General features: G+C 36.5%; 1 protein-coding gene across 3 annotated transcripts in view; it reads left to right on the top strand.

Annotated features, from left to right (window-relative positions):
- The window catches only part of TBCK (TBC1 domain containing kinase), a 229,078-nt gene extending 204,650 nt beyond the window's left edge, over positions 1–24,428 (top strand). For 2 of the 3 annotated variants that reach the window (XM_041758248.1, XM_041758250.1), the window contains exons 25-26: positions 498–657; positions 21,747–24,427. In XM_041758248.1, coding sequence (XP_041614182.1) covers positions 498–657; positions 21,747–21,857 — 271 coding nt within the window. In that variant the 3' untranslated portion in view covers positions 21,858–24,427. Of the gene's footprint in view, positions 1–497; positions 658–21,746 lie in introns of all 3 variants that reach the window. The other variant, XM_041758251.1, reaches the window with a different exon arrangement.
- Positions 24,429–24,852: the final 424 nt, after the last annotated feature.

The raw sequence follows: 24,852 nt of genomic DNA, 5'->3' as shown, positions 1-24,852 counted from the left end.
CTAGAAGTAAAATCAATAAGTCTTTGAAGTAGTAATTAGTAAAAGCTTATTGTGCACATACCAAAAAGTCAGGAGCACTCAAACAAAAGTGTGAAATGAGGCTCAAGGATATATTGTTATAAAGCAGCTTTTACAATGTGGAGGCAGTTACTGTTTATTTTTCACTTTGGTTACAATATTAGAATTTTCTTAAATGAAAAGGAACTGATTAGGGGTTACCTCATCAATTTGGGGCAACAATTTAAGTTTTATGATTTTCAGAGGCATAAGCCAGAAGTGACCAAGGTTAAGTTGGCCTCACTTGTCTTGCAAAATAAGTCAAACTAAAGTTTGCTTGTGTGACTAAACTAGTTTTGTCTGCTCAGGGAATTTTTTAATCTGGTTTTGTTTGTACATTTATTTCAATGTACTGTCTTCTGTGAATCAATTCCCTCTGTGAGTTTCCCTCACACACTCACTTCTACACACAAATGTTTTCCTTAAGCTTTCTTTCTCAGTTTTATTCGGGGTCATATTTCAGGCAGCATCAACATTCCATTCAGTGCTGCCTTCACTGCAGAAGGAGAGCTTACCCAGGGCCCTTTCACTACTGTGCTCCAGAGCTTCAAAGGCAAGGTCATTGTCATCGTGGGGCATGTGGCAAAGCACACAGCAGAGGTAAGTGTATGCAGAAATGTCATATGCACATAATTGTTTTAGGAGAGCTTGGTTCTTGTCTTACGGAGTAGAAGAATGAATCTCAAGGACAACAGAAAATGAGCAAAGTGATAGAAGTTTATGAAGCAGAGATACAGAGAAAGACAGAGAAAGCTCTCAAAAGTGAGAGGGTCCCAATAGGGTTGCCACTGAGGACATTTACAGTCTGTCTTTTATAGGAAACTGACCAGGGAACTTGGCAAATTTCTTGTCAATATCAGGGTGGATATTTAGAACAAACATGGTGGACTTGTAACAAGCAAGATTTCTTTTTTTTTTTTAATATGGTGAGCACAGGGGATCCCTGGGTGGCTCAGCGGTTTGGTGCCTGCCTTTGGCCTAGGGCGTGATCCTGGAGTCCCGGGATCGAGTCCCATGTCGGACTCCTGGCATGGAGCCTGCTTCTCCCTCTGCCAGTGTCTCTGCCTCTTTCTCTCTCTCTCTGTCTCTCTCTCTTTCTCTCTGTGGGTGTGTGTCTATCATAAATAAATAAGTAAATAAGTCTATAAATAAATAAATAAATAAGGTGAGCACAAACACAGTGTTCCCTTATTTCTGATTAATATCTCCTCCTATCATTTCTCTACATCTGGGACTTCTGTAGCCATTACTTAGTAGCCATTAAGGAGGGATACTTCCTAACATTTAGAGCTAGGGAGCCAGGTTTATTTTTTTCTGATTTTTCTGTCTCACCTCTGTTTTCTTGGGTTGGGTAGGAACCTGACTCTGGGGCCTTTCCTTATCTTTCCCTGCCTAGCCCCGTCTGCCCCTAACTCATTCCTACATCATAATGATACCCGGAAGAGTATATTTCCACAGGAATTAGCCACAAATCAAACGAGCTTTCAAGATCTGACTATATTCTTACACTGAAAAGCTTATTCACCTTTTCCAAGTAAAAGAATTAATGCTTTTTTCTCAGTGTGCAACATCAAGATCAGTAGTAAACTTAGATCCAAATGATAGGCTATGGTGTTTCATTTTTGTTTTTGTTTTTATTTTTGAACTTCTTTCTGAAATCGCATAGAAATAGCTTCTATTCTTTCCATGGGAAAAGCACACTGGGGCTTGGCTGGGTTCTCTGAAAGCTTATCATGATGGAATTTATTGGATTTGGAGATTTTATTTACTGTAGGCTCAAAACTTTTTGATGATAGAGAATTCAGGAAGGATATCAACTTTCATATACGAGAATATGAAAAAATAAAATGTTTCCCTCTTCCCTATGTTCTAAGTGAATTGAAAATAAAACAAGGAGTAGCATATGGAGGTCAAAAATATCACTTATTTTTTTTTTATAAAAGACAAGTTGGAAAATATAATTTAATATGAGAGCCAAATGGGCTTGCTCACAAATCCCCCAGAATTGGTGAACATAATCCAGATACAGGCAACACTGAACCAGGATAAACCCTTTTTCTAAAGGAGGGACGAATCTGTTCCTGGAAAAGTAATAGAAGTAGTTTGTTCCTGCAGGTAGCTTATTTCCAGAATGAAGAAAGGTAAGGCGGAGCCTTCCCAAATTTACCAGTCAAGTAAATCACTCCTCCACTACCCTGGGCAGAGTGAAGAGAGGGACAAAAAGAAAGTTAGAAATACACCTAGAAAAACTTCTCAAAGTATCCAGCGGTGGAGATAAAATATTCCACTCTAACATGTGCATTCCTTAATGTCTATATATACTGAATAATCTAGAAATGTAGTGAGATGAAAACTTTAAACCTTTTGGTCCTAGACCATTTTAAGCATCCAATAATCCTTATCTCAGAAGTACGGGGTTAATGGTAACAATGGTTTTTGACACTAAATGACGGTCATCCTTGATGAGGAACCTTAATTGAACATACTAAAGAAGTATCTGAGTGGTTATTAGTTATGACATATATCACTCACTCATGTTTTATATAATTATTTCAGGCATCTGACAGGGAACAATTTAAATACACCTATTTCAGAGAAAGTATACTAAATGACAAATGTGCAATTTTAAGTAAATGAGAACATTTTAAAAGTAAAGTCATGATATCTAAATTGTTTTAATGTAAATTGTTAGACAATAATAATTACCATTCTTATTTTATTACTACCATAATCCTACTGCTGCATTAATCTATACTGCCATAGCATTCCGATGAAAAATATAAATTTTCAATTACAATGCATATCAATACATTCAAGCCACAGAAATACTATTGAAAAGCACGTATTTCTGGGTTCCAAGTGATAAACAACCTTAGGGAGAAGTCCTTGCAATGATAGTTATTGACTGTCTTTGTAAGTAGCAAGTACTTTTCATATGTCATCTCATTTCATTCTACACAACATTCTTCTATGAGGGAGGCATTCTACGCATTTTACATATGAGTAAACCTTAGACTTAAAGTTTAATTTGCCTGTTTCAGAGCCAGGTTTGAAACACAACTCCATTATGACTCTACAGGCCACCCTCTTAGTAAGTTCTTAAGGCTTTTGAGTCTGATGCTGCCATCGGTCCTGTTTTCTGTATGTTTGTTTTTAAATAGACTTATTCTGACTTCTAACTAATCACAGTAGTTCTTCTTAGTATATGAAACCAAGACCTGAAATAAACTTCCATGCTCTTTAGGCTGACAAGCTTAAGGCTCTATTTTTATAAAGCATTCACCATTTGAAAGATGGTTATCTAATAAGTAGACCCTGTATGATTTAATTTTCTTAAATATGCTGAATGCTTTAAAGCATCCTACTCATTGTACTAATATCTAGAATTGTGTTCTCACTTTACCATAAAGTTTAAAACATATATAAAAATATGTAGATAACTAATTTATTTCATTAAATCAGTTATAAAGCATTTGTCATTTGTTATATGCAAAACACTATGAAATGCTATATCATAGTGCAAATTTAAAAGTTCAAAATATGAAGGAAATCTGGAAGCATGACTATTTGGATGAAATAATAACAATATATGGTAATAATGATAAATGAAGAGCCATCACATGAATAAATTAGCCAATATCTTCCTTATCAGAAACTTATGAATAATTCCTTCTTCTTCAAACTGCATGGTCATTAGTACTTGTAGACAACAAACAAATTATATGCTTAACTATTCATGCTTCAATCCAACATCAGGAAATTATTTTTGAGAAAAGAATTCAGTATTTGGGAGCACCTGAGTGGCTCAGTATTTGAGCATCTGCCTTTGGCTCAGGTCATGATCCTAGGTCCCGGGATCGAGTTCCATATTTGGCTCCTTATGGGGTGCCTGCTTCTCCCTCTGCCTACATCTCTGCCTCTATCTCTCATGAATAAATAAATAAAATCTTTTTTAAAAAGGAATATTTATATAGAGATGTATTTTCATAATTTTTCTCACTATAGGGTTAAAAACTTCAGATATTTGCTTATGCTGTTTATCTACTGTACAGATCTGTATGACTTTACTAATGCTTCCCCACCACCACCACATAAATTGGAAGCATCTCAGTTTAAAGTCTATTTACCGGAATTCTGTGTATTCGTGGTAGTAGGTAGCTTCCATTTGTTCCACCTTTCATTCTAGATTCATTTTCCACACCTCTTCACCCTTCTCTCTGCCTTAGGAGGCTGGCTTCCAGCTATTGAGCTAATGGGAAGTTGTGACAAGTTATGGGAGGGAAAAAGTCAAGGGTATTTATCCTCTTGTATTCTTCCCTCAAAAATCATCTCAGGTTTGCTGAATTCCTCTACTGAAGGTTAACACTTCTCCCCAGAAAGCCTTCTCTAACTACTCTCTTTCCAGTTCCTAATCCCTTTGGCTCTAGGGTATGAAGAAGACATGCAAATGGCCAATAAGCACATGAAAAGATACTTGACATCATTAGTCTTTACTGAAATATAAATCAAAACCACAATGGAATACTACTTCACACCTAACTGTTGGCAAGGATATGGAAAATTTGGAAAGAAATTCTGGCTCAAGGCTGGTAGGAATGTAAAATGATGCAACTTCTGTAGAAATCAGTTTAACAGTTTGGCAATTCCTTCAAAACATAAATGTAGTATTACATTATGACCAGCAATTCCACCCTTATGTAAATACCCAAAAGAATAGAAAACACTAACTCAAACAGATACATACTTGTATGCCAGTGTTTATAGCTGCCAAAAGGTGGAAACAACCCAAGTGTCTATCAACAGATGAATGAATAAACAGAATATAGAATATACATACAGTGTAATATTATTCAGCCATAAAAAGGAATGAAGTTCTGATGCATACTGCAGTGTGGATGAACCTTAAAAAGCTCATGCTAAATTGAAATAAACCAAACACAAAAGGACAAATATTCTGTGATTCCACTTAAATGAACTATCTGTTATAGGCAAATTCATGGAAACAGAAAGTAAATTAGTGTTATTAAGGGCTGAGAGAGGGGAGAATCTGAGTTTTTCTTAATGAGTACAGCGTTTCTATTTGAGATGATAAGAAATTTTGGAAATAACTAGTGGTGACAGTTGTATATCATTGTGAATGTACTTAATGCCATTGAATTGTAACACCTAAAAATGGTTAAAATAGCAATTTTTAAAAAGTTCTAGGTTTGGGTATGTTCAGACTACCCTACTTTACACAGTTCATCTGAGCCCTATAATTTTTAGTCAAACAGTAGTAGAGACTCTTTCATAAGAGTTCTCATATCTTCTTCCCTTGTGAGTATTAAAAAAGAAAACAAACAAAACACAGTGATTTCCAAGCAACTAACAGGTTTTCTTCTAAGTTAAAATCAGTACACTGCAGCTGGCAGGGTCCTATTTTGAAAAGAGTAAGGAAGCCATGGTTGAACACTGTGAAAAGAAAGCAGAGGTACCAATTCTAGTTAGTACAGTTACAAATTATCTTTGCAAAAGTTTATGATTTTTATGTCAAACCCATATTTGGACTAGGAAATTTCTTACTTACAAAACAGTAGGTACTGATTGTAATTCTTCTGGTTTTACATCTTCTTTTAAGACCTAGTAAAAGAACTAAATTGGAAATCCAACAAATAAAAATATTAAATGGAATAGATTGTATCTCAATAAAATAAAATGGCTCTCAATATTTAATTCAACATGTAGCAAAATATCACTGAGCAACTGCAAGAAAGAAAAAAAATGAGCCTCTTAACCTAGTGTGTAACAGTATTAAAATCACCCATTTGACATATGAATTAGGACCAGAGTGTCTTTTATAATACAGATATGAAGAATTTACTCTATAATGTCCAAGTGTATTGAATATGTTGTCTAAAATGACATAGGAGAGGGCAAAACAGATCTGAGAATTACAGCTCATTTGTCTACCTGACAAAAATTGGAAAATATATGATCCTGTTTTATGTATGTATTCACTATTTCCTGTAATTACAATTGATTAGGGATTTATTGGTTTCTTTGTACTTACTACTTCATAGGGCTTTTGTATTTGGCCTAGCTTCCACATTAAATACACCAGGAAACTTTTAGAATCTGCCATTTCTTACCTAGCTAAAACATCGCTTTTCCCCTGAACAAGGCAAAAAAAGAGGACCACAAGATCTTAGTGTAATTAGGGTACCACATAGGGCTTCTCCTTCTAAGTCCTACTCAATCTCACTTGTCAGGTCATCTTTAATTCACCTTATGCTATAGGTTAAATTAAGCAGTGAGCTATTACATAATTAAGCACATCCAGATATTCTGAGAACAATGTCATGTCAGCATCAAGGAATGTCAGGTGTTCTCAGGTAATTGAAGTGGAGTCCTGAGTCTCTGAACTGTGTACTGCTGCTCCAAAGGGTGGGTCAGATTTTGTGCTGATCCTTGCTGCTGTGTGACTGAGTTTAACTTGACAAATCAAACAAATGCAGACTGCATAGTTAGTAGGGTTAATAGGAGTAGGAAGACTTCTGTATCAAAAGAAGGGTAAAGTCAATTCAGGCTTCGTGTAACATTTGAAATGAAAAAGATGGCAAGATATCATTCTTGTCTCACTGCAGAGATAATCATCTTTTTAAAACTCACATGAGAAACTGCACTTTGGTAAGCCAGAATTAGATTTCCTGGGCATAGAAGGAAAACATGCCAGCATGATCTGTACAGAAAGCACCAAAAAAGACATCCCTTACAAAACTGAAAGGTGCTGAATTAATCTCAGACAGCCTGTGTATAAATCTGTGTATATTCAGATCAGTAGGGAGAGGCAGAGATAAATCCACCATCCAAATTATGGATTAAATAACCCATGAGAAGAATCATTGTTATATCCTTGAGCAGATTACTCAGATTAAAGGAAATTTTTATTTTTAACATTAATCAAATATTACCTAAGGAGAAATGTATGGTTTGTTTTGATACCATTACACTACCCCACTCCCAACATAAGGTCCAAGTCTCGTATCTCTGCTGGACAAAATACCATCATGCACTGACATCTTTCCTAGAAGTAAATTATAATGTTTAAGGAGAATGTTAACAGCACGGTAGCATGCTTTAATGTGTTATGGGGTTACTTTTTTTTCTCCCCTGTGGGGAAAGAATGTAGTAAGATCCAGCTCTAGAGCTAGTGATGGCTATCAGACTGGAAAATGGCCAACAACATGGACCAGAACAAAATGAAACTCCAGCTGGTGTTTCTCTACCTTTACTAAGTCTTTTAGAAAAACACTAAATATTGTATTGTTGTATTAGTCACTGAAATGTGTAAGACTTAATAATTACCCTATCCAGATCATATTTTGTAGTTATAAGACCACAAGAATTTCATCCCTGCCAGTGTACCACATTCTGAAGGTTATCTAAGAAAGAAATTAATGAAATCTTTGCATTTCACTCTGTCTTGTCAACCCTTTAGAAAATATAAGGAACATCTTGTCTTTCCCTGAAAATGCCTTACTCTTGGCATAAAATTAGTGTTTTTCTTTTGTCATCAAAAGAAATACTCATCTGAGAATATAAGAGCCAGTCAGTGACAGTAATCAGCCATGTGTACTATTATTGCTATTATTCTTTCCTTTAAAACAAAACAATGCAAAAAAAAAAAGAAAAGAAAAAAGAAAAGAGCCAAACATATATTTTCGAATAACAGTTGGTTCAGAAACCTAGACAAGAAATGATTTTGGTGGACGTTCTATGACTAAAGAGTGTGAGTGCCTGATAAATTCTACATACCCATGTAAGAATTAAAATTATAAAATGGCATGTTATCAACTGCAAATAATCATATTCGTAAAAGGAAAGCATGCCGTTGCAACTATTTTTCTAAAAAAAATGACCGTCCATTTGTGTTTATTTACCCTCCTCTGGAAGCCAGTGTTATTTGGTTTGGGATGTTAGGTTGAAAGTCGGTCTGTACTACAGTAATGTAAGGCTTCCACATTGTCATCCCTTGGCAAGAGTGCTCAGAGGGGACCAGGTGACTCTGAAAACACTTTGAGCCAATTCAGTATATGTTGTCCCCACAGTAGACTTCTCTGGCTCCAGATAGTATCTACCTAGTCTTCAGATTAATATAATACTTTTAAACCTCTTTGTATGAGATCTCTTACCTGTCAGAAAATATATTAGGCCTCTTTATAATTGTGCCTTAAGCATTTTGGTAAAGAATGGGAAGTGAATCTCTTTTATGAGTTCCAAATATGCAAGGAATTCTTTCTTGGTCATTTTAGACCCATAAGCACTGGCTATGGTTAAAGTTGGCTTTCTTCCTGGCTTATTCTTTGCCTTCTTGTCAGCAAATGTTTTGGTCTGTGGGTTTATATCAGATTATAAGGAAACATTTTAGATATTAATGTGGCTTGAACACACTAGACATAATATGAGACCTACAAGTAACAGTGAAAAGTCTTCCATATAACTTTTGTTGAATGATGGAGTATAACTTACTTTAAAAGACCACCCAGCTAAAACTTGACCTATAGAGTCCCTGTTCTCATAGCTTTTCAAAGGATTTGTGAAGTAAAAAGCACCGTGGGAGCCTTAAAACACCTAACCAGACTTTGTTTTTTAAACATCTTTACTAGATGTATTATGTGTACAGGCAGTTTTTAAAAAGACAGAGGGAACACATTTCCAATTTTCAGGAAAAACTGCCAAGTCATCTTCTGAATCTTGTGATCTCTGGCACCTTATATTCATGACCTGTCACAAGATGAAAGTTATCTTTTCTCAGTATGTGTTATTCTACGTACCCACCCTGCCCTCCACGGCCCACCATTTAATTAATTACTCCTTACCACAGGAATGTCTGTGGCTGATTAACAAACTAACCATAGTTGCCCTCCCACTTGACCTACAGAGGCTGGAACTTGGCTATGATCCATCATAGCCCCAACTGTTTTGAATCTGAGTTTTTATTGTATACATTCTTTTCAGAGCATAGTATACTATGTGTATAATATGGCCAGTGGCTAAGACACAGTATGGGTTTACTGTTCTAAGTTGTCTAGTATAAACACAAGTTGATAAATGATTTGTTGCTGAAATTCTGGTCCCAAATATCACAGATCAAAGGAAAATGTACCACAAGGCTCATTAGGGCTCCTGATACATGATGATATTAGATGATGGAATTTTATCAGAAGAGGCTTATCCTCTAATATAAGCCAGTATCCTTTTTTCCTATTAGAATAAGAACTGTTTTCAAAAAAACTTTGTCATGTCTAAAAACGTTTTCTATTTTCTTAATATCAGCTTTCCAAAAAAAAAAAAAAAATCCACATAGCCATTCTTAAGAGGCCTTCTTTGAAAGTATAAGCTATTGTTAAACCTAATCTGTAAATCTATAGGAAGATCCCAACTGCCATATGGATAAACACTAGATCCCAATTGCCATGTGGATAAACACAATCAACTATCATAAATTAAAAATTAGATTAGTATAAAGGAAAACTTTTAAACCAAGAGTCCATCATGAGTTTTAGAATTTGAACTAATTAAAATTACCTGTAAAGTGATGTACAAATGTGTCATTTTTTGAAAGAGAATAGATCCATAGTTTTCATCTAATTGCTCAAAGTATATGTAACCTAGTAAACAGTAGCACTTACTGTTTTATAAACAGTTCATAAATACTGTAAACCCTACCTGATACCCCATTTGGAGACAAATCTGCTATTTAAGTTTAAATCTGTATAAGGTATTGTAAATGGCTCTCCTATTAATGGATCAATTAGGGAAAGAGAAAAGAAAGAAGAAAACTAGCTTATACTATTTACTATGAATCAAGCACTTATACATACTATATCTAATCCAACAATACTCAAGTATACTACTCAATATATTACTACATATTAACAGGTGAGGACACTAAAGCCACAAAAGCTAAGTGACATACCCAGGATCCCACAGCTAACCAGTGGCAGAACCCTGACTCAAACTCTGTGTTAACTACAAAGTTCCTACATTTTTTTCTATACCACCCAGTCTGTTTGAATGAAATAGTGAATTATCTCACATTCTCAACTAGTGATGACAAATTATATAGAAAATTATTGTTTGTCTTATCACCTTGCTAACTAGGTCTGGAATTCCCTCATCCCTACTCCCCACCTGTCTTAACTCAGATCACCAGTACCTCATGCCTGACTTGCAATCCCGTTCCCCCAGTTTTGCCCCACAACTAGGGCAAGCTTTTGAAATGTAAACTGATCCTTGTCAAAATGTCTCTGTGACTTTCTGTTGCCTTCAAAATAAAATTCAAATCCTACTCACGATTTACAAGACCCTTCATGATCTGGACTCTGCTTTGTGAAACAAGCTCATCCCTCACAGCTCTTCCCTTAGCCTCTTAGGTTCCACTGCAAGAACTACTTGTATTTCTTTATGTACTATCTTTTTGTATTTCTCTCTACTTGGAGCATTCTTCCTACTTCTGTTCACCTAGGTAATTCCCATGTGTCTTAAAAGACTGTTTATATACCATTTCTTCAAGGAACTCTATCTTAACTCCTCAAGTCTGGGACTAAGTACCCTTGCCAAGGGCTCATAGGATATTTTTTTGCTTTTATAATGACAATGGCACCACTATCATATATAGAATTTCTGTGTGTTTTATTTAAAAACCCATCCTTCCTTTAGCGACACACAGCAACAGGTAAGGACACAAAGTTTGGAAGAGAAAAGAGGGGCTACATTTCATGCTGCACTTACCTCTTTTCCAGGTTCTCTCATGCAAGACATAATTTGTACAACTATAAATGATGGCTCTATAGAGCATTTATCAAATGGCATTTTAATTGCCTCTTCACTTCTCTGTATCCCCAACTAAACTCCAAGCTCACTGAGGACAAGGATTATATTCATTGTACTCCTGGCTCCTGGCATAATGCCTTTGAAGTAGAAAGCACTTGATAAATATTTGATGTTTGAATTAATGACTAAGTTAATGAATGAGCACATGAAAAATAATAATTTACTATAGACTGAACATATGCAGAAATTAGTGAAAAGGGGAAGGCAAAAGAAAAAATAATAATATCAACTACTAGTTTAATTCAAGAAAACAAACATTAAGTTCTTATGGTTCTTTCTGATGGAAAGTTCTTTCTGATGGAAACTTTTTTTTAATAATAAATTTATTTTTTATTGGTGTTCAATTTGCCAACATACAGAATAACACCCAGTGCTCATCCTGTCAAGTGCCCCCCTCAGTGCCTGTCACCCATTCACCCCCACCCCCTGCCCTCCTCCCCTTCCACCACCCCTAGTTTGTTTCCCAGAGTTAGGAGTCTTCATGTTCTGTCTCCCTTTCTGATATTTCCTACCCATTTCTTCTCCCTTCCCTTCTATTCCCTTTCACTATTATTTATATTCCCCAAATGAATGAGACCATATAATGTTTGTCCTTCTCCGATTGACTTATTTCACTCAGCATAATACCCTCCAGTTCCCTGATGGAAACTATTATGAGGAAACAGAAAGGAGAAAGATATGGTCTCTTGCCATCAACAACTTCTAGTTAGGAAGATAAGACATGTATACAACCAATTAAAACTCAAAGCAGAATGTAGCATGTGCTGTGTGAAATTTATAATTAAAGTTCTAGAAAATCAGTGAGAAGGAAGAAATTTCTTCCAGTTAAATGAAGTTCCTTCATGGAGAAGATGATAATACACCTTGAATTATGAGTAGAATTTCAGTAATGAAATGTCTTGGGAGGAGAGCCATCGTCAGGAGAGAATATTCCAGACAAAGCAAATAGCACATGCTGATTGGAAAGCACAGGGCTTCTTTGAAGAGCATTTTTTTAGCTACAGACAAGTCTGGAAAGATAGGTGAGGAGTCTGGATACAGATGGCTTTGAATACTATACTGAGGAGTTTACGTTTAGCAATGGGGCACTATTAAAGGTTTTTAAGAAGAAAAGTGATACTATATCAGCTGTATTTTAGAAAGTCATTTGGCAAATTATTTTTGGTGTCTTCCCTCTCCTTTGCCCTTGATCGCAATAAAATATAAATTTTTAAACACCAAAAACTAGAGACCAGTTAAAGAATTTCTCTATGTTCCCAGTCTATTTCCATGCTAGGTTCTTCCCAGATTCTGCCTTTATGCTGATCTTGTCTTAAGCTTGCAATCTCCCACTGTCTAAATAGTTTCTAAGCCCCCGTTTAGCAAAGCTATCATGGCTGTGGAGAAAAGGAAACAGGAGTTTGTCTGAGAATTATAGGCAAAGCCCTGCAACTTTCCAAAGAACATAGGGGAAATGGCCTCACTGCTTTTATTATATGATTCAAGGCATCTGGTAGCATTCTGTCACTATCTTCTCTTACTTTATTCAGGACACGGAAAGACTGTCTTCTCATTAATTTCTAATTTACATGTAAATAGATGCATGTATTTATATAAAGAATAAATAAGCATAAATCTAAAATGAAGAATTTCTTTTGTCCTTAAAATACAAAGAAACTTTTTTTTAATACTTCTTTTTTTTTTTTTTTTTTTTAATTTATGATAGTCACAGAGAGAGAGAGGCAGAGACACAGGCAGAGGGAGAAGCAAGTTCCATGCACCGGGGCCCGACGTGGGATTCGATCCCGGGTCTCTAGGATCGCGCCCTGGGCCAAAGGCAGGCGCCAAACTGCTGCGCCACCCAGGGATCCCAAAATACAAAGAAACTTTAGATAATATTATCAAAATGAAATTTTCCGTAAGGACTTTTGGATATTATATATTGTCCTTCCTGACTATAAAGAAGCAAGCCATTCCTTGGAAAGGATCCACAGATCTTGAATCACCTTGCCTGAGGGCAATAGCCTTTAGAAAGAAAAAAGTCTACACAATAGTGTTAGGGGGGTCTCAGGATTTCTGAGGGTCTCCCAAATTGCTCTGTGTAGGCAGCAGAGTGCCAGGCAAATGGAAAAGGAAAAACTAAAAGCACAAGAACCATTTAGGAACTAATCCAAGAGTAATTAGGATCTAAAATGGAGTAGGAGCAGAGGAACGGAAAAAAGGAATGGATCCAAGACAAGCACAGAGAGAACTGACACAGCTTTGTGACTAAATGAACATGGAGTCAAAGTCAAAAGTCAAAAATAACCTTAAAAAAAACCTTTAAAAGTCAAAGATAACCTTAAAATTTCCAGATTGGGTTTTGGTGGTGGTCGGGGCTGGGGGGCAGCGGGGACTGCTGATACCTTCAACAGAGATAGGAAGAGAAAGTAGATTTAGAGAGACTGTGATGAATTTTAGACATAGGGAGTTTGAAGTGCTAATGGGACAGGAGTATGAAAACATCAGTTAAGGATTTAGAAGTTCAGACTAGAATTCAAAGAGTTAAAACAGGATGTGTATACGTACAATCCTTCCACATATGAAATAAGCACCTTAGTATTTTACAATACAATAAAAAGTAGGGTTTTTCATTCTTGTGATTAAATTTAATAGCTTATAAATGCATTATTCCAGAATGGAAGACAAATTCCAGGTAATCGGCTTAACAATAGACTGCCAAAAGACCCTTTAAAGATGCTTAAATTTGTTTCAAGAAACTGTATAAATCCATTGCCTCCATTATAAACTAGCTTACAAGTTTATTTTTTTAAGATTTTATTTATTTATTTGAGAGAGAGAGAGAGTGAGAGAGCACAAGTGGCCAGGAGTGGAAGAAGCTAGAGAAGCAAGCTCCCCACTGAGCAGGGAGGCTGAGGTGGGGTTCCATTCCCAAGACCCTGGGAACAAAAGACCCAGGCTGAGGTGGGGTTCATTCCCAAGACCTGAGCCAAAGGCAGTCGCTTAACCGACTGAGTCACCCAGATGCCCCTAGCTTATAATTTTTTTTTTAAATTGCTTTAGAGCACATGATTGGTAGAGGACATCAACAAAGAAAACAAGAGATCAAAGGAAAATGGAAGAGGAAGAAAGGAAAACATTTTGACGTGTGAGGAGGAAAAGGACTATTATTGGGATTTCAACAAAGCAAACAATGAAAAAAAAGTTGCATTGACTTATAGTATGCTGAGATATCATGCACCTTCAGGAAATTTTTTTTTAAGATTTGTTTATTATAGAGTGTGTGCATAAGTGGGGAGAGGGGCAGAGGAAGAGGGAGAGAAAGAATCTCAAGCAGACTCTGTACTGCACCAAACTTGATGTGGGGCTCAGTCTCATGACCCTGAGATCATGACCTGAGCTGAAACCAAAAGTCAGATGCTTAACTGACTATGCCACCCAGGCACCCCTGCCTTCAGGAAATATCTAGTTTTGTTACCATTTCTAATCAAAATGTATACTTTAAAAAATTTAAATTATCTTCCTTTAACCCCCATGAGATTTCTTAGACTTACATATAAGAAAGACAACGAAGAGGGCAGCCTGGGTGGCTTATTGGTTTAGCACTGCCTTCGGCCCAGGTGTGATCAAGTCCCACGTCGGGTTCCCTGCATGGAGCCTGCTTCTCCCTCTGCCTGTGTCTGTGCCTCTATCTCTCTCTGTCTCTCATGAATAAATAAATAAAATCTTAAAAAAAAAGACAAATTTATCATTGCACATGAAAATATTAACTTACTTGTTTTTCACAAACAAATGGCCCACATACCACTAGAAATTGCCAAGCTTCTTGAGAGAACAGTGGCTGAGAAGTCATGTGGAGCCCAAGAGTAGAAAGTAAAACTTCCACTGCATCCTTTTCAAATGATTTTATCTATTTCAGTTCCTGAACTATGGAAATTAACTGGAAATAAAATTAACTGTCATCTGACTACTCTGTGGACTTCTACAGCAAAATTATTACACAAGAGTTTATTATTTACATATTCATAAACTTCATCATCAATATTTTTGTATAAATTGTTTTTCTTATGTAGATACCTTTTAAAAACATAAGTTTTAGAAATCATCTTACCTCTTTCAACTTAAAAGAGTTGAGCAAAGACTCTGTTAGTAAAGGATAAGAGAAAATAATATTTGACTCTTACCAGATCCAATTAGTTTCCTTACTATTTTCTAAAATCCTTTTTTCCTTCTCTGCTGGCAATAAAGCAGTTTAACCAGTGTCAAGCATACTTCCTAACACACTGTAGATGCTCAAAAAGCATTTCTTGAATGAATGAATCAGTTCTTCAGTAGATATTAGAGCAAATTCTGTGTATTAGGCACTCTTCTGGGCATTAGAGAAACAGTAATAAGTAAAACAAAGTCTCTATTTTCATGGAGCTTACAATATACTTACAATTATAGTCAGTAAATATATATCAAGGGGTTATAAATGCTGAAATAGAAAATAAAGTAGGATGAGGGGAAAGAAGGCTAGTGGCTTATTTTCTTTATAAGATGATCAGGAAAGCCCTTATTTGGAATGAGATGGAAAGCCACTAGAACATGGGAAACAATGATGATCTGACTTTATTTTATTTTATTTTATTTTATTTTATTTTATTTTATTTTATTTTATTTTATTTTTAAGATTTTATTTCTTTATTCATGGGAGACATAGGCAGAGGGAGAAGCAGGCTCCATGCAGGGAGCCCGAAGTGGGACTCGATCCCAGGACTCCAGGATCACGCCCTAGGCTGAAGGCAGATGATCAACCTCTGAGCCACCCAGGCATCCCATGACTTTTATTTTAATAGAATCATTATGGTTGCCATATAGTGAAAGACTTTAGGTGATGAGGAGAGAAGCAGTCAGACAAGAAGTTATTGCTATAATCTAAGATGTGATGAGATTAAAGAGGCTGAAAATGGGGAGTGGAGGAAGGGTTTGCAGGTTGGCAGCTCATGTAGGACCTCATAGATAAAAGTAAAGACTTTAGATTTTATTCTGAAAAAAAGTAATAAAACCAAGAGCCATTAAAATGCTTTGAAAAGAGAGGTTATATGATCTAACATTTTTAAAGGATCACTCATGTTGTGTGGTGAATAGACCACTGGAGCAAGGATGGAAGTAGGAAAGACCAGTTAGAATAATATGTGGTGTAATCTATTTAAGAAATAATGATTGCTTGGGCTTGTGTGGCAATAGCAGAGGTGGTGAGAAGTGATTATGTTCTCAGTATGTTTTGAAAGTTAGACACTACATGATGCTTTGGTAGAAAAAAGAAATATATATCCATATTTGTTGCTTATATAGCTGGAAGAGTAAAGCTGCTCTTTCCTGATATGTGGAAGACTTCAGCAGAAGTTTAGAGGTAGAGATAAAAGCAGAAATTAAGTGTTTTCCTTTGAAACTGTTAAGTTTGGAAAACTTAACTAGAGATATTGAGGAAAGAGAGTCATGAGTTTAGAGTTCAGGGAAGAGGCTAAAGACATAAATTTAAAGGCATTAGTGTACAGATGAGACTTAAAGCCATGGGACTAGATATCACTTAGTGGAAGAATGGAGATGGAGAAGAGAACTCAGAAAACAGCAATGGGACAGAAGTCATGAAGACAAGGAAAATATACCAAAGCAGACTGGAAAGATCAGCTAGTGAGGTAAGAGAACTAGGAGAGGTTGACCTACTGAAAGCCAATGGAAGAGAGTTTTGAAAAGAGTAAGGTATAATCAAATGTGTCAGATAATGCTGATGGGTCAAATCAGATCCAAATTGAGTCTTAAAAATTGAATTTGGCAGTGTGACAAAGTGGATATTCTTGCTGACCTTTTTAAGTGTATTTTAGGGGAGTGATAGAGACAAAAGTCTGATTGGAATAGATTCAAGAGAGAATAGGCTTTCTGCAAAGAAATGAAGAGATAGAATAAATATGTATATTACAGGAGGCTAAAAGACATCCATTAGTCACAATGTATGAACCTTGTTTGGATCCTGATGCAAATAAACAGATTGTAAATATAGATAAGTAGGGGATGGATGAATGGATAGATGAATGGAGGAAAAGATAACATTTATGAAGTAATTGTAAATTTGAACACTTACTAAATTATATTAAGGGATTATTATTAATATTTTCTAGGTGTGATAATGGTACTGTGGTTATATCTTTTAAGTATTTTTATTTCAAAGATACATATTTATGTACTAAATGATATATGGGATTTACATCAAAATAATGGATGTGGTCAAGAGGAGTGGGTAGGAGGAACAAATGAAATAAATTGTCTGAGTTGTAATTGTTCAAACTGGGTTTTGGGTACCTAGGAGCTCATTATACCATTCTTGTCTATTTTTATATAGATCTTTGACATTTTTCCTAATAAAAAGAGAGAATGAGAAGAGATAAGATGGAAACGGAAACTGTATAGGAAACCGAAAATTAAAACAAGAAAACTACAGCTATTTAGAAAAAAACTACAATTAATTTATATATCCCCTTATGTAACACAAACTATTTTTTAAAAAAATTTTTAAAGATACAATCTTTATACTACCAAATTTCCCAACTGTGTTTCTAATTGGAATCACAAAAAATAACCCCTTCAAATGATCAAGACCCTTATTAATGACCTCAGAATTTCTTAAATAATCAGAACAAGACAGCACTTGGGTTATTTTTAACAAAAGACCACACTGTACTCTAAATATAGAAATTATCCCATATTTTATTTGTCATATTTTTTCATCCCACACTTATTGAGTTGTCCAGCCAAACTTAGAAATAGGTATATAATTTGCATGAAGTACCAGTCCAGCCCCAATGACACAGTGTCAGAAATATTAAATGGACACCATATTTTCAGAATTGCAGGAGTCAAGAGGATACATAGGATTAATATAGCATCAAACTCGTATCCATAAAACCAAGAAAATGAAATTACTACAGCTCCCTTATTCAGTTCTATGTCCAACTAAAAGTAGTATTTCCATATCCCAAATTTAGCAGTATTTGGATGGAAAGGAATGGACAAATAAAATGGAAGAGAAAAAGACCTCAGTTTGAGCTTCACTAGAGTGTTAGTCAATTTATGGCAATTGTCCAGTTCCCCATACAGACTTAAACTCACAAGGCCAAAGTTTCACATCAAGAAACTTAATTGTCCTACAATGTGCTCCTTTCAGAATCTTGCAGAAGCCAAATTTTCTTAGCTGCCTGTGGGTTCTACCAAACCTGCGTCCTAGGACACCCAATAAGAAACAACATGATCCTGTTCTGTGCTTCTCTTAAATATTAGCCATACTCAGCCTTAATTTCTTGGCCTTAGTTAAGCTACACTACTCTGTGCAGGTCAAAATATCCCTTTCCTCCACTTATTCTCCTCCTATAATAGAACTTGACTTCCGTGGACAAACATGCCAGCCTCTTAATTCAAGCTAAGATGAAAGACAGAGAAAACAAAATGGAGTGCCACCCATAAGGGCCTGCCACTTTCAGACAGTGCTGTTTTGAGGTGTGTCTGACTAAACCCTAGAAATGAAAAGCACCACCAGATTCTACTAACCAGAGGAATGACAAAAATGTAAGAGCTTTGCCTTTTCCACATGGGAATATTTCCCATAAGAAATGCAGCCACCTTGCCATTTATGAGTCCCCAAATCCTATTCCAGCAAATATCAGACCCTGCCAACTCCATATGGAATGTTGACCTATAGATCTCAGCTGGTTGTGCAGAACCCCATTCTCTCCACATAGGACTTGGTCTCACAAATCCCAGCCCTGCAAACATGACAGCATTTTTAGTGCAAAGTAACTTGCTCTCCACACAAGACCATACCTGCTAAAATTGTAGTTTGAGATCTCAGACAAACCTGACCAGCAAATGAATCCCGTTACCTAGTTAAATTATCCTCAATGCTAGCTATACAATAGAATCACCTAGGAGTCTTTAAAACAAACAAACAAACAAACAAACAAAGAACCTGATGTTGGAGCTACATCCCAAGAAATTCTACTTATTACTGATCTAGAGTGGGTCTTGGGTATCACTGTTTACTAAAAGCACCCAGAAGATTCTGAGAGCTCTATAACCACTGGTCCAATATGACATCCTGCCACTTCTGCCAAGGATATTGCTCAGTGAGTCTAGGTTTGTGACTTCTCTTTGAGGTCAGGCCTCTCCCAAAGCTGCAGCTGCAAGCTACCTTAGATCCTTAATCACTGAAGTCCAGTACCCTGTGTGTTAACACCCTAACCCTGCCAAAGCCCTGCCAGATGAAGAGTAAAAGATGGATGAGACCCTGAACTCTACTTGCCTGGTTCTCCTCTGTTCTACCACATATCTTCTCCATGAATGGCATGGCTTTTTTTCACATGGTGGAAACCACCCCTGTACATAGCCCTTTCTTTCCTCCCTTTCAAACTATAGCCACAGAGTATATTATCTGATCAACAAAGTGGCCATCACATCTGGGTTCCCATTCCCTTCAAGCATCAAGAAAAGAGGGCTGGAGAGGGGGGAACAGCTCCCTTAGCCCCTGTTGAATTCAGAGGTACCCTGAACTTCTGCTTGTGTAATAGCCATACTACTTGTTGTTTGTTAGTTACTCTCTCCACTGATCTATAAGCACTGCAAAAACTGGAACAATGCCTAGTACTCAGTAGGTGCTCACTAAAACATTTGATAAATAAATGAATAAATGGAAAAGAGGAACTGCTGCCATGGTAGGAGTGAAAAAGATGCAGACCTGCTTTCACTGTTAGGGGCCAGTATTTAACATGGGTGATTGCAGCCACAAGCAGAGCAGAACTCAAAATCCTTATCTGAAAACTCAACATTGACGCTTTTTCTTTCTTTTTTTTTTTAATTAATTTTTATTGGTGTTCAATTTACCAACACCCAGTGCTCATCCCATCAAGTGTCCACCTCAGTGCCCGTCACCCATTCCCCTCCAACACCCGCCCTCCTCCCCTTCCACCACCCCTAGTTCGTTTCCCCGAGTTAGGAGTCTTTATGTTCTGTCTCCCTTCCTGATATTTCCCAACATTTCTTTTCCCTTCCTTTATATTCCCTTTCACTATTATTTATATTCCCCAAATGAATGAGAACATACACTGTTTGTCCTTCTCCAATTGACTTACTTCACTCTGCATAATACCCTCCAGTTCCATCCACGTTGAAGCAAATGGTGGGTATTTGTCGTTTCTAATTGCTGAGTAATATTCCATTGTATACATAGACCACATCTTCTTTATCCATTCATCCTTCGATGGACACCGAGGCTCCTTCCACAGTTTGGCTATTGTGGCCATCGCTGCTAGAAACATCGGGGTGCAGGTGTCCCGACGTTTCATTGCATCTGAATCTTTGGGGTAAATCCCCAACAGTGCAATTGCTGGGTCGTAGGGCAGGTCTATTTTTAACTCTCTGAGGAACCTCCACACAGTTTTCCAGAGTGGCTGCACCAGTTCACATTCCCACCAACAGTGTAAGAGGGTCCCTTTTCTCCGCATCCTCTCCAACATTTGTGGTTTCCTGCCTTGTTAATTTTCCCCATTCTCACTGGTGTGAGGTGGTATCTCATTGTGGTTTTGATTTGTATTTCCCTGATGGCAAGTGATGCAGAGCATTTTCTCATGTGCATGTTGGCCATGTCCATGTCTTCCTCTGTGAGATTTCTCTTCATGCCTTTTGCCCATTTCATGATTGGATTGTTTGTTTCTTTGGTGTTGAGTTTAATAAGTTCTTTATAGATTTTGGAAACTAGCCCTTTATCTGATACGTCATTTGCAAATATCTTCTCCCATTCTGTAGGTTGTCTTTGAGTTTTGTTGCCTGTATCCTTTGCTGTGCAAAAGCTTCTTATCTTGATGAAGTCCCAATAGTTCATTTTTGCTTTTGTTTCTTTTGCCTTTGTGGATGTATCTTGCAAGAAGTTACTGTGGCCGAGTTCAAAAAGGGTGTTGCCTGTGTTCTCTTCTATGATTTTGATGGACTCTTGTCTCACATTTAGATCTCTCATCCATTTTGAGTTTATCTTTGTGTATGGTGAAAGAGAGTGGTCCAGTTTCATTCTTCTGCATGTGGATGTCCAATTTTCCCAGCATCATTTATTGAAGAGACTGTCTTTCTTCCAATGGATAGTCTTTCCTCCTTTATCGAATATTAGATGACCGTACATTTCAGGATCCACTTCTGGGTTCTCTATTCTGTTCCATTGATCTATGTGTCTGTTTTTGTGCCAGTACCACACTGTCTTGATGACCACAGCTTTTTTTTTTTTTTTTTTTTTTTTTTTTTTTTTTTTTTTGACCACAGCTTTGTAGTACAACCTGAAATCTGGCATTGTGATGCCCCCAGCTATGGTTTTCTTTTTTAAAATTCCCCTGGCTATTCGGGGTCTTTTCTGATTCCGCACAAATCTCAAAATAATTTGTTCTAACTCTCTGAAGAAAGTCCATGGTATTTTGATAGGGATTGCATTAAACGTGTAAATTGCCCTGGGTAACATTGACATTTTCACAATATTAATTCTGCCAATCCAGGAGCATGGAATATTTTTCCATCTCTTTGTGTGTTCTGACAAGTTTAAAAAGAGAACTAAAGAGACACATTTATTCCATAGTATAAAGGAGCTGTCAATATGTTAAATGGTGATTTGATTTATATTAAATACTCGATTAATGATATTCATTGATACATCAGTGATCGTATTATTAAAGTAGTTTCGTCTTTCACAGCTTGAGAAAAAAATGGAATAGGAGAAATAGAGATTTTGTATATCCTCTATAAATTTGGCCTTTTTGTTTTCTTAGTTTGCAGCTCATCTTGTGAAGATGAAATATCCAAGAATCTGCATTTTAGATGGTGGCATTAATAAGATCAAGCCAACAGGCCTCCTCACCGTCCCATCTCCTCAAATATGAAGAACCAGGACTGTGACTGTGAAAAGGACAGAGTGATATCAGCCCTCAACAGCACAATCTTCATAGCCTCACCACTCTAAAACAGCTAGACTTCCACATTGCGGCATTGCCATAAAGTTTTGTCCTGAAGCTTTTTTTTTTTAATCTCATAACCCACACGTTCAGCTATCCAGGCAACAAACTTGACTGTACATGTATTGCTGAAAGAATTTCCTTAACAGTGAAATCCGATCATGTATTTTTACCACAGTGCAACACAAAGCCAGAGGAATTCAGCTGACAAGGCAGATTTAGCATTATCAAGAAATCTCAGTTGCACTGAAAAATCTGTCTCCCATTGCACTGAACAGACAGTCCTAACAAAGGTATTCTTTAAAACCATAGACTGAATGAAGGTTGAAGTCATCTTTCCATGATAATGAAAAGTAAAAAGCTATTCACAATATATTCCTTATAAGTGAATGCTATATTTGGTGACTCATTTTTGGCCCAAACAGATTGTGTGTGTGTGTGTGTGTGTGTGTGTGTGTGTGTATGGTTTGTTGAAAAGAATTTAGCCCACTGAAAAAAGTAATAATAATTTACTTCCAGGAAAATGAAAGTCAGAACCATTCACATTAGATAGAACATTTATTTATCACCTATAGCAGAGAAACCCAAAATAAGAGTGACTTAAACCAACTGGAACTGTACTTCTCACATTAAAGTCTCCATAATGAGTCTAGGGCTAGTATACTGGTTGTATAATCATTAAGAATTCAGGTATCAGGCAGCCCAGGTGGCTCAGCAGTTTAGCACAGCCTCTGGCCCAGGATGTGATCCTAGAGACCCAGGATCGAGTCCCCACATCAGGCTCCCTGCATGGGGCCTGCCTCTCTCTGCCTGTGTCTCTGCCTCTCTCTCTGTGTTTGTCTCTCATGAATAAATAAATAAAGTCTTTTAAAAATTAAAAAAAGAGAACTCAGGTATCTGTACATTGCTTTATCACCCTGAGTACATGGTTTCTGTCTCATGGATCAAGATGGCTGCTCAGCTCACACCATCACATATGCCATTTAGAAGGAAGGGAATGAAGGAGGAATGAGAGAGTGTGGGAGAAGCAAAGAAAAAGGGAGGGAGCATAGAAGAAAGGAGAGAAGGAAAAGAATGTTCTTTCTCTTTAAGGGCACAAACCAGAAGTTGCACATATTACTTCTGCTTATATGCCATCGGACAGAACTTAGACATGTGGCCACACTTAGCTGTAAGAAAACAGGGAATATAACCTTTGGCTGAGCAATCATTTACCCAGGTAAAAATTTTATTTTTTTGAGCTTTAATTATTTAAAAAATTTATTAAACATTTATTATTAAAATTTTTATTATTTACTGTGTGGGAAGAGGAAAACTAATATTGAAGATAATTAGCACCCTATACCACATTATTCTAAAAATTAAGTAGTGTACTTCATTGAATCTAAGACATGTCATAATTGTATATATTGTAAAGAAAGAAAAAATGCAGCCAATTTAACTGGACATACCATCAATTATAAGATGCATTCCCATTTCAGAAATGTGAAAAAATATCCATCTTACAATTATTGAAATATAGCATCTTTCTTGACTATCTTCAATTTTAACTGAACAGTGGTGGGGTTTTTTTTTCCTCTTTAACTTATATTCCTCTTCAGTGTTAGGACTACTAGATGTAGAACATTTCAATAAGAGCCTCAATTCAACTCTTGCTGTGCTTTTATTTCTACAGGTTTTGGTTTTTTGCATCTACTTTTTTTAGTGAGATAAAATTTACATACAATGAAATTCATCCTTTTTAAATGTGTAACTCAGTTGTTTTTAGTATATTCACAAAATAGTGCAATCATCACTACTGTCTAATTCCAGAACATTTTTATTCTCCAAAAAAGAAATTCTGTAACTATTAGCAGTTATTCCCCATTAATCCCTCCCAAGATCTTTGATTTAATGTTTGTGTATGGTGTAAAATGGGAATCCAAACACATTCTTGCGTGTAGATACTAAGCTGTCCCAGAGGCTATGTCATTTTGTTTTGCTTCATTGAATAATATTTAGTCACTCACCAAGTATGTCTTAAATACCTATTAGATGCAAGACACTAACATAATTAGTGGTTGTATCATTCTCTGACCCCTACACAATATACAAAGAAAAATTTAAGAATAGTAAGAAAATTTTTCCACCATTTCCTTAATAGTATTTTGAGATCATTATCTACCATAGTAAGAGAAATATCATTAAGTCCTCTTATCCTTTCCTTCAACCTTTTGTGATTTATTCATCCTCATGACTATGAGGACATAATGCAGCACTGTTGATCACTTGAAAGGAGTGGTTCTGAGTTTTAAGTTTGCCTTACTGAGAAAGCAGAGAAGGATGAGGAGTGGAGAATTGAATGAATTGGAAGGTAGCAGGAGAAGATGAAGACCTGGGTATTAAGGAGAGTTGTGTAAGAAGATAATAGTAGCCAACCTCCATCACAATTTTGCATTTGATCTTTCTTAAAACTCAATACATTTAGATTTATTTTTATTTTTACTTATTTATTTTTATTTATTTATTCATGAGAGACAGAGAGAGAGAGAGGCAGAGACACAGGCAGAGGAAGAAACAGGCTCCATGCAGGGACCCCGATGTGGGACTCGATCCCAGAATCCCGGGATCTCACCCTGAGCCAAAGGCAAACAGCTCAACCTCTGAGCCACCCAGGTGTCCCTAGATTTATTTTTTAATGAGTTTTTTAAACATTCAAATTATGAATATTTAATATTCTCAACAGTAAAATAAGAAAGAACATACAGTCACTTCCGTGCTTACATGCTAGGAATGATACTCGGTGGCAGATATTTCCAACAAAATTAACCTCAACAACTATTTGTTGATCTAAACCTATATGACCCATAACTGTAGAGGCCCTTTGTTTTTTGGGTTTTTTTTTAATATTTTATTTATTTATCCATGAGAGACACAGCAAGAG

This window comes from Vulpes lagopus, chromosome 6 (genome assembly GCF_018345385.1).
Source record: "Vulpes lagopus strain Blue_001 chromosome 6, ASM1834538v1, whole genome shotgun sequence".
Taxonomy (NCBI): Eukaryota; Metazoa; Chordata; class Mammalia; order Carnivora; family Canidae; genus Vulpes; species Vulpes lagopus.
The sequence above is the reverse complement of the archived record's forward strand: the minus strand, read 5'-3'. Positions and strand labels throughout refer to the sequence as shown.